At 34.6% G+C, this 15,793-nt stretch overlaps 1 protein-coding gene across 7 annotated transcripts in view; it reads right to left on the reverse strand.

The window, feature by feature from the left end:
• The window catches only part of C2CD5 (C2 calcium-dependent domain containing 5), a 135,137-nt gene that overhangs the window by 55,022 nt on the left and 64,322 nt on the right, over positions 1-15,793 (reverse strand). For all 7 annotated transcript variants that reach the window (XM_006866942.1, XM_006866943.1, XM_006866944.1 and 4 more), the window contains 3 exons: positions 8,695-8,809; positions 5,666-5,761; positions 3,596-3,787 (listed from right to left, as the gene is read on the reverse strand). In XM_006866942.1, the coding sequence (XP_006867004.1) occupies positions 3,596-3,787; positions 5,666-5,761; positions 8,695-8,809 (403 nt within the window). The remainder of the gene's footprint in view (positions 1-3,595; positions 3,788-5,665; positions 5,762-8,694; positions 8,810-15,793) is intronic.

The following is a 15,793-nucleotide window of genomic DNA, read 5'->3' on the forward strand; positions in this document are numbered from 1 at the left end:
CAGTAATACAGGGAGTCCTGGTGTGGTGCTGTGGGCTAATATGCCAGACTGCAAAGTCATTTGAACTGCAAGGTCAGTGGTTTAAGCTCACCAGCTGCTCCTCGGAAACCCTATACAGGGTCGCTATGAGTCAGAATCGACTCATCGGCACTTTACAACAACAACAGTAATACATACATACACAGAGGAATGCAAATTTGAAAAATTGTGAAAACCGAATTAGATCTGTAAGTCTAGTTAACAATCATGTACCAGTGTCAATTTCCTAGTTACGATATTCTGTTATAGCTATACATCACCAAAGGAGGAGGCTGGGTGAAGGGTACATGGGACTGTTTGTACCAATTTCACAATTTGTTGTAAGTCTAAAATTACTTCAAAATAAACCATTTAAAATTAAAAAGGTGACAAACAGCATCATAAAGCTGCCATTACAGTAAACAGATGATCAGAATTAAAAAGAAAACAGTAAGCACAGCAGTTATTTAGATTTGAAAACATTTAAAAGTCTAACAAATTTGAACTTCCATTTTAATGACTTCAGAGGAAGACAGGAATAAATAAAATATCTATGACTTGACAAGATTCCTGGTGTGGCTGTGTAGGATAAGAACTGGACTGCTAACTGCAAGGTTCTAATCCACCAGCCACTCCTGGGAAACTATATAGAGTCGCTCTGAGTTGGAAGAAACTCGACGGTACTTAACAACAAGTGAACAACATGACTATACAAAGGTCACTGTAATAAGCTTTTGTTGTTGTTGTTAAGTGCCGTGGAGTCTGATTCACACTGACAATGTACAGCATTTCTAAAGCTGTAAATCTTATCCAGAGCAGAAAGCCTCATCTTTCTCTTGCGGAGCAACTGGTGGGATCAAATCACGGACATTGTAGTTTGCAGTCCAGTGTTTATCCAGTAAACTGGAACTCAACAATCTATACCCTCAGAGTAAAGGTGAACCAGAATTATACCATGTGTTTCAAAGCCTTGCCATCTGGGGTTCAATTCACATAACTATTCTGTTGCTGCTAAGTACAATCAAGTCAGTCCCAACTCATAGCAACCCTGGATCCTGGGAGCAGCTGACAGGCCTGAACCTCCCACCTTGTGGCTAGGAGGCCAGTGCTTATCCAACACAGCCACAGCAGGACTCCATAATTATTCTACCTCAAATCTTGACTTTGGTTTAATGTAAGCACAGACTGGCAGAGATCGCAAGAACCTGGTCAAATCTAAGGACGAAGTTATCATCATATTATGCTTCAAGTTATCCCTATAAAGAATTTTCAAATATTCTAATTAGGATAAAATCAAAGGAAACAAAACATCATAAATAATAACCAGTAGAAGCAGAAACAAATTTTAATAATTGGAAGGTAAATAAGAAATTATCCAAAATGTAGCATCAAGAGGCTAAAACAAAATGCAGACAAGATAATAACAGACATAAGGAGAAAGGCTAACATATTTTTGAGCCCCCCAAAAGAGAAGAGATAAATATCTAAGCCTTTTCTAAAACACATGATACCACTCTGCAGTCAAGAAACCATTTAGGATAATGATATTAATATCTAAGCACTTCATAGTGAAAGTGTAGAAAAGCAAAGATAAACAGAGGAGTTTACACACCAAAATCCAAAAACCAAACCTATTCCATCAAGTCAGTTCCGACTCACAGAGAACCTACAGAACAGAGTAGAAGTGCTGCACAGTGTTTCCAAGGTTGTAAATCTCTACAAGTAGAGCCCACATCTTTCTCCTACACAGCAACCCTTTGATAAATAGCAGCCTTGTGCTTTAACCACAGCACTGGTCCTTAGCTCACACACAGGCTACGAAAAAATATACAGATTACCTTCAAAGGAACAACTATTAGACTAGCAGATTACTTCTCAATAGCAACAGTAAACGCTAGGAGGCAGTTGAATAGCAGCTTTAATATTATGAAAGAAAATAACTACTACCTAAAAATATCTTTTAAAGATAAAAGTAAACTAAATATATTTTTAGACAAATAGAACTAGTTCACTACAAGCATATCCACCAAGAGAAACACTAATGGATGTATCGCAAGCAGAAGAAAAGCCACCCAGATGGAAGGTCTAAGATGCAAGAGGGAATGAAAGCCAAAATAAAAGGATTAGAAATACATTTTAAAAGAAAACTCAACAAAACGTTATAGTGACTTTAATGTGGGAGGTTGGTAAACAAGAAAATGTCAAATAATATAAGATTTGTTATAAAGGACAAGATAGAGACAGGCAACATTTATTAAAACAGAGAAAGCTTATAGAGAAGAAATGAAGAAAATTAGCTGGTCAATTTTGGAAAGGTATGAGATGTTTATGATACATCAAACTGGGAGAATCAGGTAGACAGACATTTCTAAGGTTCACAAGAAATTTCTGGATTGGAGTTCTCATGTGGGAATTATAGACACATAGATAGATGGCATATGGACCTATAGGAGTTGATGAGTTTAACTAGGGAAGGAGCTTAGAGAAGAGGGTGTGGACATAGCTTTGAAGGATCACAAATGGGAAGAGTCAACAAGGAGAGAAGACCATACATAAAGATGGGAAAACAAGATAAAGCACAGTGAAGTTCAAAGGAGTTTCAAAAAGGATAGAATGGCCAATTATGTTGACTACTGCAGAGATGTAAAACATGAAGTCAGCAATGTCCAATGGATTCAGTTGCCTGGAAGCTGTTGGCAAACTAGACAAAGTACCCACTATTTCACATATGCCTGGAACAATTTCCTACTCCAGGGCATTTTATAAGAAACTCTTGACATTAAAAGTAGTAAAAAAAATAAAACAGACCCTATACCACTGTTTCTTAAAAGAAAAAGGGTATAGTTAATTTAAAAATGTGCAGCATTTAATGTCATTGTTGTTGTTGTTGTTAAGTGCCGGCGAGTCGGTTCCGACCCATAGCGACCCTGTACAGGGTTTCCGAGGGTGTAAATCTTTACGAGAGCTGACTATATTGATTTATAGGGTGCTCTGGGTTACAAATTGAGCTGCTAACTGCAAGGTAAGCAATTCAATTCTACCAGCCACTCTACTGGGAAAAGATGATGATTTCTTCTTCCATAAAGTCTCACAGCCTCGGAAACCCTATGATATTGTTAAGTGCCATGTAGTCAGTTCCGATTCATAGCGACATTGTGCATTTCTGAAAAGTGACTGGTTGGTTTGAACTGCCAACCTGTAGGTTAGCAGTCCAGTGCTTATTCTACAGCACATCACACCAGGAATCCCAGAAATCCTCAACAGGGTCACTATGAGTCGGAACCGACTCCCCGGCACATAATCACCACCACCATCACATTGATTTATATCCCTACCCTGCAGTAGATGAATAATTTCCACAATAATTAACATTTATACAGAAGTGAAATATCTAAAAACAGTTTTGCAAACAAAAAAATTTTTGAGTGTTTTCAAAGAGGGTAGCAAGGTTTAGCTAGGAAAATTTGTCCAGAATCATACAGGCAGAAAACAGCAAAGCAGATACTTGAAAATAAGTCAACTTGGCCCCACATCCTGTCCTTTTTATGTGATATATATACTAATTTCACCAACATACCTCGCTTGAATAAGACAACCTTTTCCAACCACTGTTGCATCTGCTGGGAGATCTATAGTTGTAAAGAGAACATCAGGAACTTTTTGTTTCCTGCAGTTATAGCAATATGTGAGATGAGCTGGAAATGGCATATTCAGTTCATCATATGGTATATGGCAAAATCCACAGCCTGCAGGCAAAGTTTCTTCAAGCCTATAAATGCATTAAGAAAAATAAATACATACATAAATATGGTATTCTTGAAAAGTTTCAGCATTTTTTAAAAAACAAGTATCAACTATTTCTAAGTGCTAGCCATAACTTTATGACAAAAGACTCTAAGAGTATTAATGACTAATACAAATTATGACTAATACAAATTACAAATAACCATGAAAACATAATTTTCCTGAGTAAAAAGGATTACATAAGTAGAAAGTCATTGTATATGAATTAGAAAGTTTGATGATTTTACAACCTGATAAATACCACTTTTATCACAAAGTTTTTTTCTACACGAAAGTTACAAATATTTGAAGAAATACTGTTGAAGTTTACAACATTAAAATAAATGATTAGACAATAAATATAGGTGACAATTTCCTACAGGTTGAAAACCTTCAGAGAAATACAGTCACAAAAAACTGGACAAACTAACAATTTGGAGAAAAAAAAAATTAAGCAAAAAGCAAATCTATTCCCACACCACCACACCCCCCACAAAAAATAATGCCTAAAAAAATAAGTTTACTCTAATTATTTTAAATTACCAGTGACTGTTTTAACATTTCTGAAAACCAAAACACCTATGCTTCATAAACAACATACTATCACATATAAACCACGTATGAACCATCCACAAACCCCCATTTATTATAAACTGTTTGATGCAATCAGCTGTTTATGAATTCATTTTAGAATTATTATGGTGTTTTAAGACAGGAATGAAAACAGAGGGACACTCCAAGGAAAATGCCTTGAGTTTCACCCAGCAGTATCTTTTAGGGTTCTCCAAACTTCCCTAATCTAAGGAAACTCTTTACTAGTTTAAATCTTGGCAAATTGACACTCTAGAAAAGAAATTCATCCTATCATTACGATAATACAGGCTTTCTGTAGGTCCTTTACATATGTGTCACTGAATTCTCGTAATAACCCTCTAATTCACATTAATTTCCAGGTATTATTCTTTGATTGTTGAGATGGCATTCTGATGACAGAAGCAACAGGGAAGTCTGTTAAATTAAATTAAAATCTGAATTGAGTTGTATGTCTCTGAGCAAGCAATTTAACCTTAGAGCTTCCTCTTATTAAATTGGAATAATAATGTTTTGCTTACTTAATATATCAGTAAAAAAGTCTATGAAAATCAAATATTGTAGAGTAAGGAATTATTAATATAATTATTTATATTATCCAAGTAGACTTTGGTAAACTAATAGTTTCATGAAACTATCTTTGGTCCTTTTTTGTTTATGAAAAACATTTTTGACATTTATAGAAGCTAACAGCCAAAAAAGTAAGCTCATTTTAACTATTATTTTCACTTTTTACCTAATATTTTCACTTTTTACACATAAGGAGGCTTTAAAGTTTGTGGGATGTACCCTTTGGTTGTTTGAATGGTTATATATTTCTGAGTGCTTCACTGTACATTCAAAAAAAACGAGGGAATGGAAGCAAATTCTGTTGAATGACGATCATGAAGGGGACTGTTATCATTGCAATGAAACGAAATATGATAAGATGAATGTAAAAAAACAAAACAAAAATAAGTTTGTGGAAAACTGGAATTGCATTTTTTTCATAAAAGCCCCCTCATATATTAAACTTATAATGTACTTTTCATAAAACTTTTATAAATACTCTTATACAATGTAATGCTCTACTTTTCAAATTAAGAATGTTTAATGTTTAAGAAACATCTTCAATATAGTATTCTAATGCTATTTTTAGTGAAAAATTAGTAATGTGCTAGATCCTGCCCTCTACACTTGATACTACAATAACCCAGCCACATAGAGAACTATTCTGGCTCTAAGAAAAGAAGTCAACCTCTCCCGTCTCTGCCCCTATGGAAGCCACAACAACCTCTGTTCCAAACAGCCCTCCATGGTGCCATCCTGCAGAAATCTGGGGTTCAGTACAGCTGCCGTCCCAGATGCAGATAAAATACAGACCTCTTCACTATGAAAAAAAAAAAAACAAAAAACACAAATGAGTCAGTGTTTCAGGCATGTAACTTCAGAAAATGCTAAATATCCACGTGGTTTCCAATGAAGGCTCCAGTAAACACTAAACAGGGAGTACAGTGGCTCTGTATCATAAGCACTTACTACTAAACATAAAACGGGTTGGTGGTCTGTGTCCACCAGTTGCTCTATGGAAAAAAGATGAAGCTTTCTACTCCCATAAAGATTTACAGAAGCCCTACATAGGGTCGCTCTGAGTGGGAGTCAACTCAAAAACATGTAACAACAACAAACATTAAATAACATCACAGAATTACCTCTAAAACTAAGGCAGAAAACATAAATAATACAACTTTATTAAAATGGAAAGGGTAAAAATTCTTTAATACATAAAAATTATAAAAAATAAAGTATAACAACTGTGTTGTTTTTGTCGATAAGTGCCACAGAGTTAGTTCCAACCCATAACGACCCTGTAAAGGGTTTCCAAGGAGCAGCTGGTGAGTTTGAACCACCAACCTAACGGTTCAAACTGACCTTGCAGTCAAGTGCTTATCCCACAGCACCGTACCAGGACTCCATGATAACTATTGTTGTTGTTGTTAAGTGCCACCGAGTTGGTTCTGACTCAGGGCAACCTATATAGGACTTCTGAGGAGCTTCTGGTGGGTTGAACTGACAACCTTGTGGTTCACAGTTCACTGCTAATCCTACAGCACTACATCAGGAGACCCATAAGTACAGTTTCCTTTAAAATATGGCAAGACAGAGACTGGAAATGTTTCAGACTATAAATAGTAGCAACATACATTACTGAAACTGGCAACAATTCATTAAATTTTATTAAAATATCATTTTAAAGCACACTGTTATTAAATTTTTTCTTAAATCATAATTAGAAGTTTCAATATTGCTGCAGCTTGATTTACATATAATAAGATGAAAGTGTCTGAAACAAATAATATCTAAAATATACTAAAAGAAGCTTAAGTTTCTTCATACGTGTATCAAAAAACTGATTTTCAAAATAATTCTTCAAACAAAAACACTTTTACATACCTCCAATTCAAAAACAAAAAATGTTACACAATCTACACAATTATTGGATGAGATTGCTCAAAGCAAATGGGAAAAGCAGCAGCACAGGAATGAAATACTGGAAACAAGGGGAAAATGGTACAGATGCCTGAAGATAGACTCTAAGTGAGTCCAGGGAAGTCAGGAGGCCAGCAGCACTGAACACTAAATTCACTGAGCAGCATGGAGCTGCTGGGTTTTCAGCCAAGGAGTTAAAAGAGCAGGACTGCATATCAAGGAGGAGGAGTTGAAGTAGGTAAAATGGATTAGAATAGCAAAAAGAGTAACAGTGAGATTTACATTTAAAAGGTTTTTGTTTTGTTTTGTTTTGTTTTGTTTTAAGGTCAGAAAAAGAAATAAAAGAACTTGTGTCGCATCAACTTAAACTTTTGAAGTAAATTAAAAGGACTCATTTCTATCCACACCCCATTTGTGAATTACATCCAGCCTACTGAATGTACCTCTGGTTTTTCTTCACACACGTGATTCCTGGAGCCTGGAACGCTATCTCTATTCCTCTCTTCCTCATTTATGTAATTAATGTCCAGTTCAAACATCACTTACTTCACTGGCATTTCCTTCCAATCCTACTCCTAACCAACTACACTCTCTGATCCCACAGCATCCTGGTATGTCTCTCTCATAAAATGTATTATATTCCCATAATACACTAGTAGATTGTAATTACAATGGCAAGAACTATCTTTTAAAACCTTGTATCTAGAACCCATATATGACTCTAAATTAACCAATGAAGCAAGACTATCTACTAGGGAGTAAGGATAACAAAATTTAACAAGAGGAGATAACTATGGGAATAGAGTAGTTCACGAGTGTAATAAATGACCTGCCAAGAAAAAGAGAGGGGAGTCCTGGTATGACACTGGACTGCTAAACCACAAGGTTGACAGTTCAAACCCATCCCAGAGATACCCTATGTAGGGTCACTATGAGTCAGATCAATAACAACAGACAACACAGCATAGCTCCGTAATGCCTAAACTTAGAGTTTCGTGATTTTTCTTGAATTTTATAGCTTCAAATTTGCAAGTGGAATACTTTCTAGAAATAATGTAAAAAATATGGTTGAAAGTCAAGTGGAGACAGGAAATAAGAGGAAACTACAATGCAAGGCTGTTAGGCAATAATCATGCATGACTAGAGGAGATATAAATAAAGAGATGGCAGAAAAGTTATTTTTAAAGGCATTAGAATGTATTGGAGGTAAGTAACTCTTAACAATAGAAAGAAATGGACTTTAAAAAGTTGAAGAGGGATGGGAAGGTAGGTGGAATACAAAAGGAACCACAGGGAGGAAGCAGGATAATTGTTGTTGCAGGGAGAGGATTGTAATCATTGAGATGAAACAGGTTGTATGACTTGTTGGATGTAAAGATGACGATCTTGTTTGTAAACCTTCACTCAATTCACAATAAACGGTTTTTTAAAAAAGGAATGGACTTTAAAGGATGAAAGGTTGTTTAAATGAAGCTATGAGAAAAAGAAATTAACAGCTTTTGTGACTTGGCAGTGAGGAAGGATACTACATTAGCAGAATACAGTTATGTTATTATAGTTAGTAAAACATGGCTGTTCACAAATAAATTTTAAAGACACATTTACAATCCATCAAGGATTCCAAAAATACCAGTGAAATGGCCTCGTGTTAACACTTGCTACATTCTCATTTTAATCTTCATATAAAAGAAACACTGTCTGATGTATCCCAAAACCCTAGCTCTTACCAATCACTTCAAGATCTTTTTCTCTATATTTGCATAAAACTTTTCCCTTTTCAGATCACATTCTGTAAATCACAGCCACCTAGAAAATCAAGTTGTTATCATTTACCAGATGCTAGTTGATTCACTGTAGCCCACTACAGCATGGCAACCTAGTGCTTTAGCATGTGATTTTATTTCTTGTCTGATTTCTGCCCACCATGCATCTCGAGTTTCGGGTTCATCTGAAAAATAAATTTTAAATCAGTTCACTAATGTCTATATGAAAAGAAATGTTTCAAATAAACATTCTAAGAGATACAGAAGTATTGTTCTATGTAAGCTTTTAAAATTTCTCATGTTTAAATCATTACTTCTAAGACGCTTAAGATTTAACATTTTAAATTTGACAAGTGGAAAGTAAATCACTCAGTTCTTTTTGTTTAACTACTTTAAGGGACACCTGTAGCTCATTAGATACAACTTAAAATGTAGACCCAGAGTTTGCATTTCCAGATTCTAATCTTCTACTGAGAGGATATGCTATGTCTCACTTCACTGAGGAAATACTATGTGTTATATCCGTAAATTAAACTTTACTCTAATTTTATTCCTATCTTTAATAACTCAATATATTCTAGGTTCTTTCCCAGGCAAAGGTTTATCAGTGTTAAAAGAGAGAACATTATCTGAAATCATTTTTCTGGAGAGATGTGACACCTAAAGCAAAGTGACAAAAAATAGCATAGCCAATCCAAACCAAAAAAAAAATAAATACACATTCAAAAGATCAAGACAAATAATTTGGTTAATGTATGCAAGGGCAAATTTTAAATCTAATCCTATAAAATGTGTATGCCTATCATTAAGAACAGACTTAGAATGTGTTTTATCACCAGAGAGAAGTCCACTATTGCTTGCAATGAAGCAGAATAAATGGAGCATCTGTCACATGTACTTCCTAGTCACTTGCATGTAGCTGCAAACTATTGGTGAACAGCAGCTGCAACTTAAAGTAACTCTTTATATGCAGCGATGTGAAAACAGAAACCATCTATAATCAGCATATCCTGACTTCTTTCTAATTGTGGCCATCCCCATTTAGGAACAATTTGCAGTTAAAAATAATTATCACCAATAACTTTAAAGGCTAAGCTCTTCTTGTACATTTTCTACTATTAAAACTGAAAACATAAATAAACCAAATACTTTCTATTTCTGAGTTACAATATCTATCCAATTTCCAAAATACGTTTTCCCACATAAGTAGAACAAGTAGAATTATACTCACTATTAAAATACTGAAGACAGCAAAGTAAAGAAAAGTTAAGAGGCTTGTTATAGATCACATTAATATGTGATTTTGTTTCCTCCACAGGGAGGAGATCAACAAAAGGGAGAAATGAGGAGATAAAAGCCAGCACTACAAATGATGCCAGTCCTTTCTTGAATTAAGGTTTTGCATCGAAGACAGAGCTACCCTAATACTTTCTTTCAGAAGAAAAGAAAGAAATGCAGACTCCAGGAAACTGAGGAAGAGATCAAAGTACGAGATAAAATAAAGATGAGAGGAAGAGAAATAGAAAAGACTACAAATGGTATACCAATCAATAATATGAATTAAATGTGCAAGACAATTAGGTTACCCTTTTTGTATATGCTCTACTATACTACAGAATTTTATCTATTCCTAACTGAAATGTATACATTAACAGCTCAAATATATTTCAAATCCATTCATTTTCTTCTAAGACAGATCTGTGAGCCAATTTGAAGACTCATTAGATATCACCTTTTCCTAAATGGGAATGTTTATAAGAAAAAATATTATTCAAGTAGCTTGTCTAATATACCAAATTATTTTTGATTCCATACAAATTGGTATCATAAAGAATAGTCGAAATATTCATAAGTTCAGAAAATCATTCTTTTCCTGAAAAATTGTGGGATATAAAGTATAGCTTTTCTTAAATGCTCTAACGGAAGCTACTATTTACTTTTCTGAAAGTTTAAAATACTATTTATTAAAGCAAGTAATTATTTTATAGAATGGATATTTTTCACATTAGATTTGCCTATGTTTGTACCACAAATAATACATGGTAGCTTAGGTTTTCTGTCTAAAAATTAAATTCATAAGTAGTAATCCATAAGATTGTCTTAAAAGCTAATAAGAAATGGTGGTAGAACTACTTATTTTAAATTCAAATATATTTAATTAGAAATGGCCAGCATATCTAAATGGAAATGTAATAATAATTACTAGGAAATATGTGTAACCCACATAGAATACAAAGGTTTTTTGTTTTTTTTTTACATCAAACTTACCTTGGGATAACACATAAAATAATCAGATAATTAAACCAAACACTATGGAAAAATAAGTGGCTGATTAAAAACATAAAACAACAACAAAAAAACTGAATGCAGCGCAAGTGTAGCATTCATATTCTTCTGACAAATTCACAAGCAGCCTTTATTTTGACACATGAGGCACGCATTTGCACAAGGAGATGCTACTGTTATATTTAATAAAGTATTTACAAGTTTAATAGACACTAAGGAGTTACATAGCATGGGAGCTAAGGAAGCAAATGGCGTATGTCCATACTCGAAAGAATTTCTTAAATTTAGATTTTGGTTAAAGCAAAAGCTCAAAAAACGAAGGGTTTGCAAAGCAGATTCAGCAGACAGGAGCCAGAAACAGTGGATATTTTGGCGCATGCTTGGATCAGGTGACAGTACAGACTGAAAACTATGGCAGCTCACTGAAATGGTTACAGAAATTAATGGCCCTAGATTCTAGGTGAAAGCGAGGCAAGCATACAGTAGGGAGCACTTAATCAGTAACTAGTCATTATATTAATAATTATCTGCACTGTAAGTAAGAAACTGAAAGGATACATTATTTGGTTATTAAATTTAGGGGTTGTTTAAATAGAATTAAGATTAATCAATTTATTTAATATTGAAACAAAGCTAAACTTTTCTTCAAAGCCTATGCTGTACTCATGCCCGAGATGAGCCATATAATACTAAAGTAGTATTATGATTCAGTCTAACTTACTGCAAATGAAAATTCAGAAATTATTATGAGAGGAATTCAAACAGTTTCTGAAAAAATTCTAGTATCTATTAACTCCATGTTTCTATTAACTTTCTGAAGTCCTCTCATAATATAGTTATGAATTTTAATCCCTGTAGTAGATTAAATTATAATTCTTATTATAAAAGCTGCTAATTACATGCCTATAAGGACCAAACTAGTAAATTTGAATTAGAAATTTTATTCACCCTACAAAAACATAAAATTGAGGATCTTTCATACTTATATAAAAGGTAAAAATAAAGTCTAGATTTTTAAAATTTGTTTACTATACATCCCATGTAGGAAATGGATATAATTTAGCTATTTGAAGTATATCGAGCAGAGATGCGAGGGTCACATTTAATAAATATTTCAAAGATGTAAAGGAAAAAAAAAATCTCTGCACTTTAAATACCATGCTTTTCCAAATAATCTATAGAATCATATAAAAATATAATTTAAATTTGAATTTGTTACAAAAATTGTACTTTATGTTTTTCTGTAAGTCAAAGCTCTTCATAGATAATATCACAAATCTTTTAATATAACCTCTTAACTGTGGGCGAGAGCTCTCTATCAATATCAATAAAGTCTTCCCAGGGTAGTGTAAGCACATTTGTGTTGACATCACAATTAACTCATTTTTGCTACTGCTTCTTTTCTAGAGCATGGCTATAGCTTGATATCTTGCCATCTTTTTACTGAAGTACAGGTAAAACTGGTATTTTCCTAAAATGACAGTAACGATTTATATCTAAGTAAACAAAGAAATGAATAAATCAGTATAATGTGTTCACTCAATTCTATCCCTTTGAGACCTTATGCTAACATACTTGCAACTAAGAAACATTGACAACCTGAGGTGTCAAATTCATTTCTATTTCTATATACTTTGGGAGAAAATAACTCTGCCCTGAGAATTTTTTTTATTTGAATGAAAAAAAAAATAAGAAACAGGAAATTATTCACCAGAATTCTTAAGTTATTACTGATAAAGTGTTAGCTTTATTAGTTAGTTAAATTCAATGGTACTCTATCTTGTTAATGAATAACATGAAAAGATACATTCTCAAATATCTGAAAGTACCATTCATTTCCCTCTAATGAAGTAGAAGTTAGAAAATTAAGGCTCAAGGAAGTATACAATCTCAAAAGTGGGTGGAGTTTCAGTACTGGAATAATGAAGGAGAATCCTATTAAAGAAAGAACAAATGTGAAGATGCAGTTATTTGGGATGGAAGTCCTATTAATTGTGAATTTCATTCTTTAAATATACATAGCTGAGTATTCATTACTCCAGTACTAGTGGTAATAAAGAATAGGATCACATATCATACATGCTATAAGAGGGAACTTCAAAAAGTTAGTGGAAAATAAATTTGATTTTTTACATGAACTTTTGAAGTCCCCTTGTACTTAGGCCTTCTTGAACTCTATATATCTACTTTCTGAAAAACCTTATTAAAATAATAAAACTCAAATCCTGCTGCTGAACTATTTTAGGCTTAGTTTCACATCTGCTTATGAGAATCTTTCGGAATTCATTACTAATACATACACACATATAGAGCAAAGCAGAGTAAGAAGTAGCCCAGATTAGATGTGTGAATAGGATATTATCCTGGCTCAACATTAATGACCCTAGTGCTCACGACAGTCCTCAGCATATGGCAGGCACTCCGTGATCCAGTAAGTAAAAAAAAAAAAAAAAAAGTTGATTTAAATGAGAAGATTGATGTATATATTTTACAAATACTTCTTTATACATCAATTGACTCGCGTTTTACTAAAATTAAGTATTTCTAAGTAAAAATCTATATTCTATATTTCTACATGTTAACTAACTTTTGCTACAAAACTAAGGTAAATCTTCTAACTAATTATATTTCTGATGACTACAGAAAAACAAGTAACATCAACCTAAAGCTAGAGTCTTGGGGTGGCAATGTAGAATAAGCACTGAATTGCTAAACACAAGGTTGGCAGTTCAAACATAACAACCAATCCTTGGAAAGCTACAGGAAAAAACTGATCACTAACTTTATATGGATAAAAAAAAGACTTCAGCCAAGGAAAATGTTACTAAAGAAGAACAAAGTAGGAACCTTCCCACTACCCAAACTTAAAAACTAGTACATACAGCCACAATGGTCAAAACAGCCTGGTACTGGTACAAAAAGAGACACATAGACTAACGGAGCAGAATTTAGTTTCCAGAAGAAAATTCATACTCCTACAGCCGTTGATCTTTGACAAAGGGGAAAACCACTTCAAACTGGGGAAGAGATGGCCTCTTTGACAAATGGTGTTGGCAAAACTGGAAATCCACTTACAGAGAAACTAGATCCGTATCTCACACTATATACAAAAATTAACTTAACATAGATTAAAGAACTAAATATAAAACTTAGAACAATAAAGATTATCAATGAAAAACAGGGGTAAACTTAAAAGACTGTGATATTTGGCTTAAATACACTATTAAATATAACTAAAAATACACAAACAATGGAAGACAAAAGAGATAACTAGGACCTCCTAAAAAGTAGACTCTTAAGAACATCAAAAGATTTCACTATAAGAGTAAAAAGAGAATCCAGACACTGGTAAAAATTTTTGGCAATGATATATCAGACAAGAGACAACTCTCAAAAATTTATAAAAACTTCAACAACTCAACAAGGTAAATGGTCCAATTAAAAAATGAACAGACACTTCACCAAAGAAGACATTCAGGTGTCCAACAAACATGAAGAAATGCTCACGATCATATGCCATGTTGTTGTTAGGTGCTGCCGAGTCGGTTCCAACTCATAGTGACCCTATGCACAACAGAATGAAATAGTGCCTGGTCCAGCGCCATCCTCACAATCATTAAATTTTGAGCCCACTGCTGTGCCAATTCATTTTGTTGGGGGTCTTCTTCTTTATTGGTTATCCTCCACTTTACCTAGCATGCTGTCCTTTTCCAGGGACTGGTCCCTCCTGATAATATGTTTGAAGTATGAAAGACATACATTAGCTATGAGAGAGATGAAAACCAAAACCATAAGGGATATCATCTCACTCTAATATTAACAGCAAAGTTCCAACACAGAAAACAACAAATGCTGGTGAGGGTGTGGAGATACTGGAACTCTCCCACAATGCTGGTAGGATTATAATATGGTGCAAACACTGTGGAAAATACTATGGTGATTCCTTAAAATGTTGTCAATAAAAGGTCAGGGAGGCGATAGCGGAGTAAGCGGACACATTGAGCTAACCTGAAACTCTGCAACAAAAACATGAGAGACTGATTGAAACAGATACAAATGGTGTTCCAGAATTATAAGCACCAGGAGAAAAGACCGAGAGAGATGGACTAAGTACCAACTAGAAGGAGAAGCTGAACAAAAGCAGTGAGAAAGAAAAACAGGGAATATGGGCTGTTGTGGCATGGCATGGCCACCTTAAGCTTTTGCTAATAACTGTTGATATAGTGGGCCTACAGGCACAGGATGAAGCTAAAGGTTGGCAGCAAGGGGTGACAATTCTCCCTTGTGTCCGTGCCCCCTGCTAGCTGGGGGTGTGGCCAGTCCCTGTCCTCACCAACGCAGTGGTCAGTGGCATCCTGTCCTGTGTAGCCTCTGTTCTGTGTGGGGTCAGGTGCGTAAAATACAGCCCCTACTCCTGGAGGTTCATAAGCCCACCATGAACTATCTTACACAGTAAACAGAGAACTAACTGGGCTCACACTTCACTCTACCATATCCACCAGGAGACAGATGGTGAGTACCTGAAAATACACAAACATACAATAATCAACTAACTATAAATACCAAAGTCTGGGAGAAAATAAACAACTTCTGCTTATAAAAAGAAATGGGAAGGCGGGGCTTGCTGACGGATAGGGTAGAAGTGTAGTGAGGATCTCCGTCATCAATAACACAGAATACCAGATGAAGCAGGTTGAGGGGACAGTTCGAAAACTCTGAACCACATGTATGTTCTTGTTGTTGTTGTTGTTGTTGTTAAGTGCCATCAAGTCTGTTCTGACCCATAGTGACCCTGTATAGGTTTTCTGAGGAGCAGCTGGTTAGCTTGAATGACTGACCTTGCAGTTCAAATGGTTTTGCAGTCGGACAAATTAACCCACAGC

The sequence above is a fragment of the Chrysochloris asiatica genome, unplaced genomic scaffold (assembly GCF_000296735.1).
Source record: "Chrysochloris asiatica unplaced genomic scaffold, ChrAsi1.0 scaffold00098, whole genome shotgun sequence".
NCBI classification, from domain to species: domain Eukaryota; kingdom Metazoa; phylum Chordata; class Mammalia; order Afrosoricida; family Chrysochloridae; genus Chrysochloris; species Chrysochloris asiatica.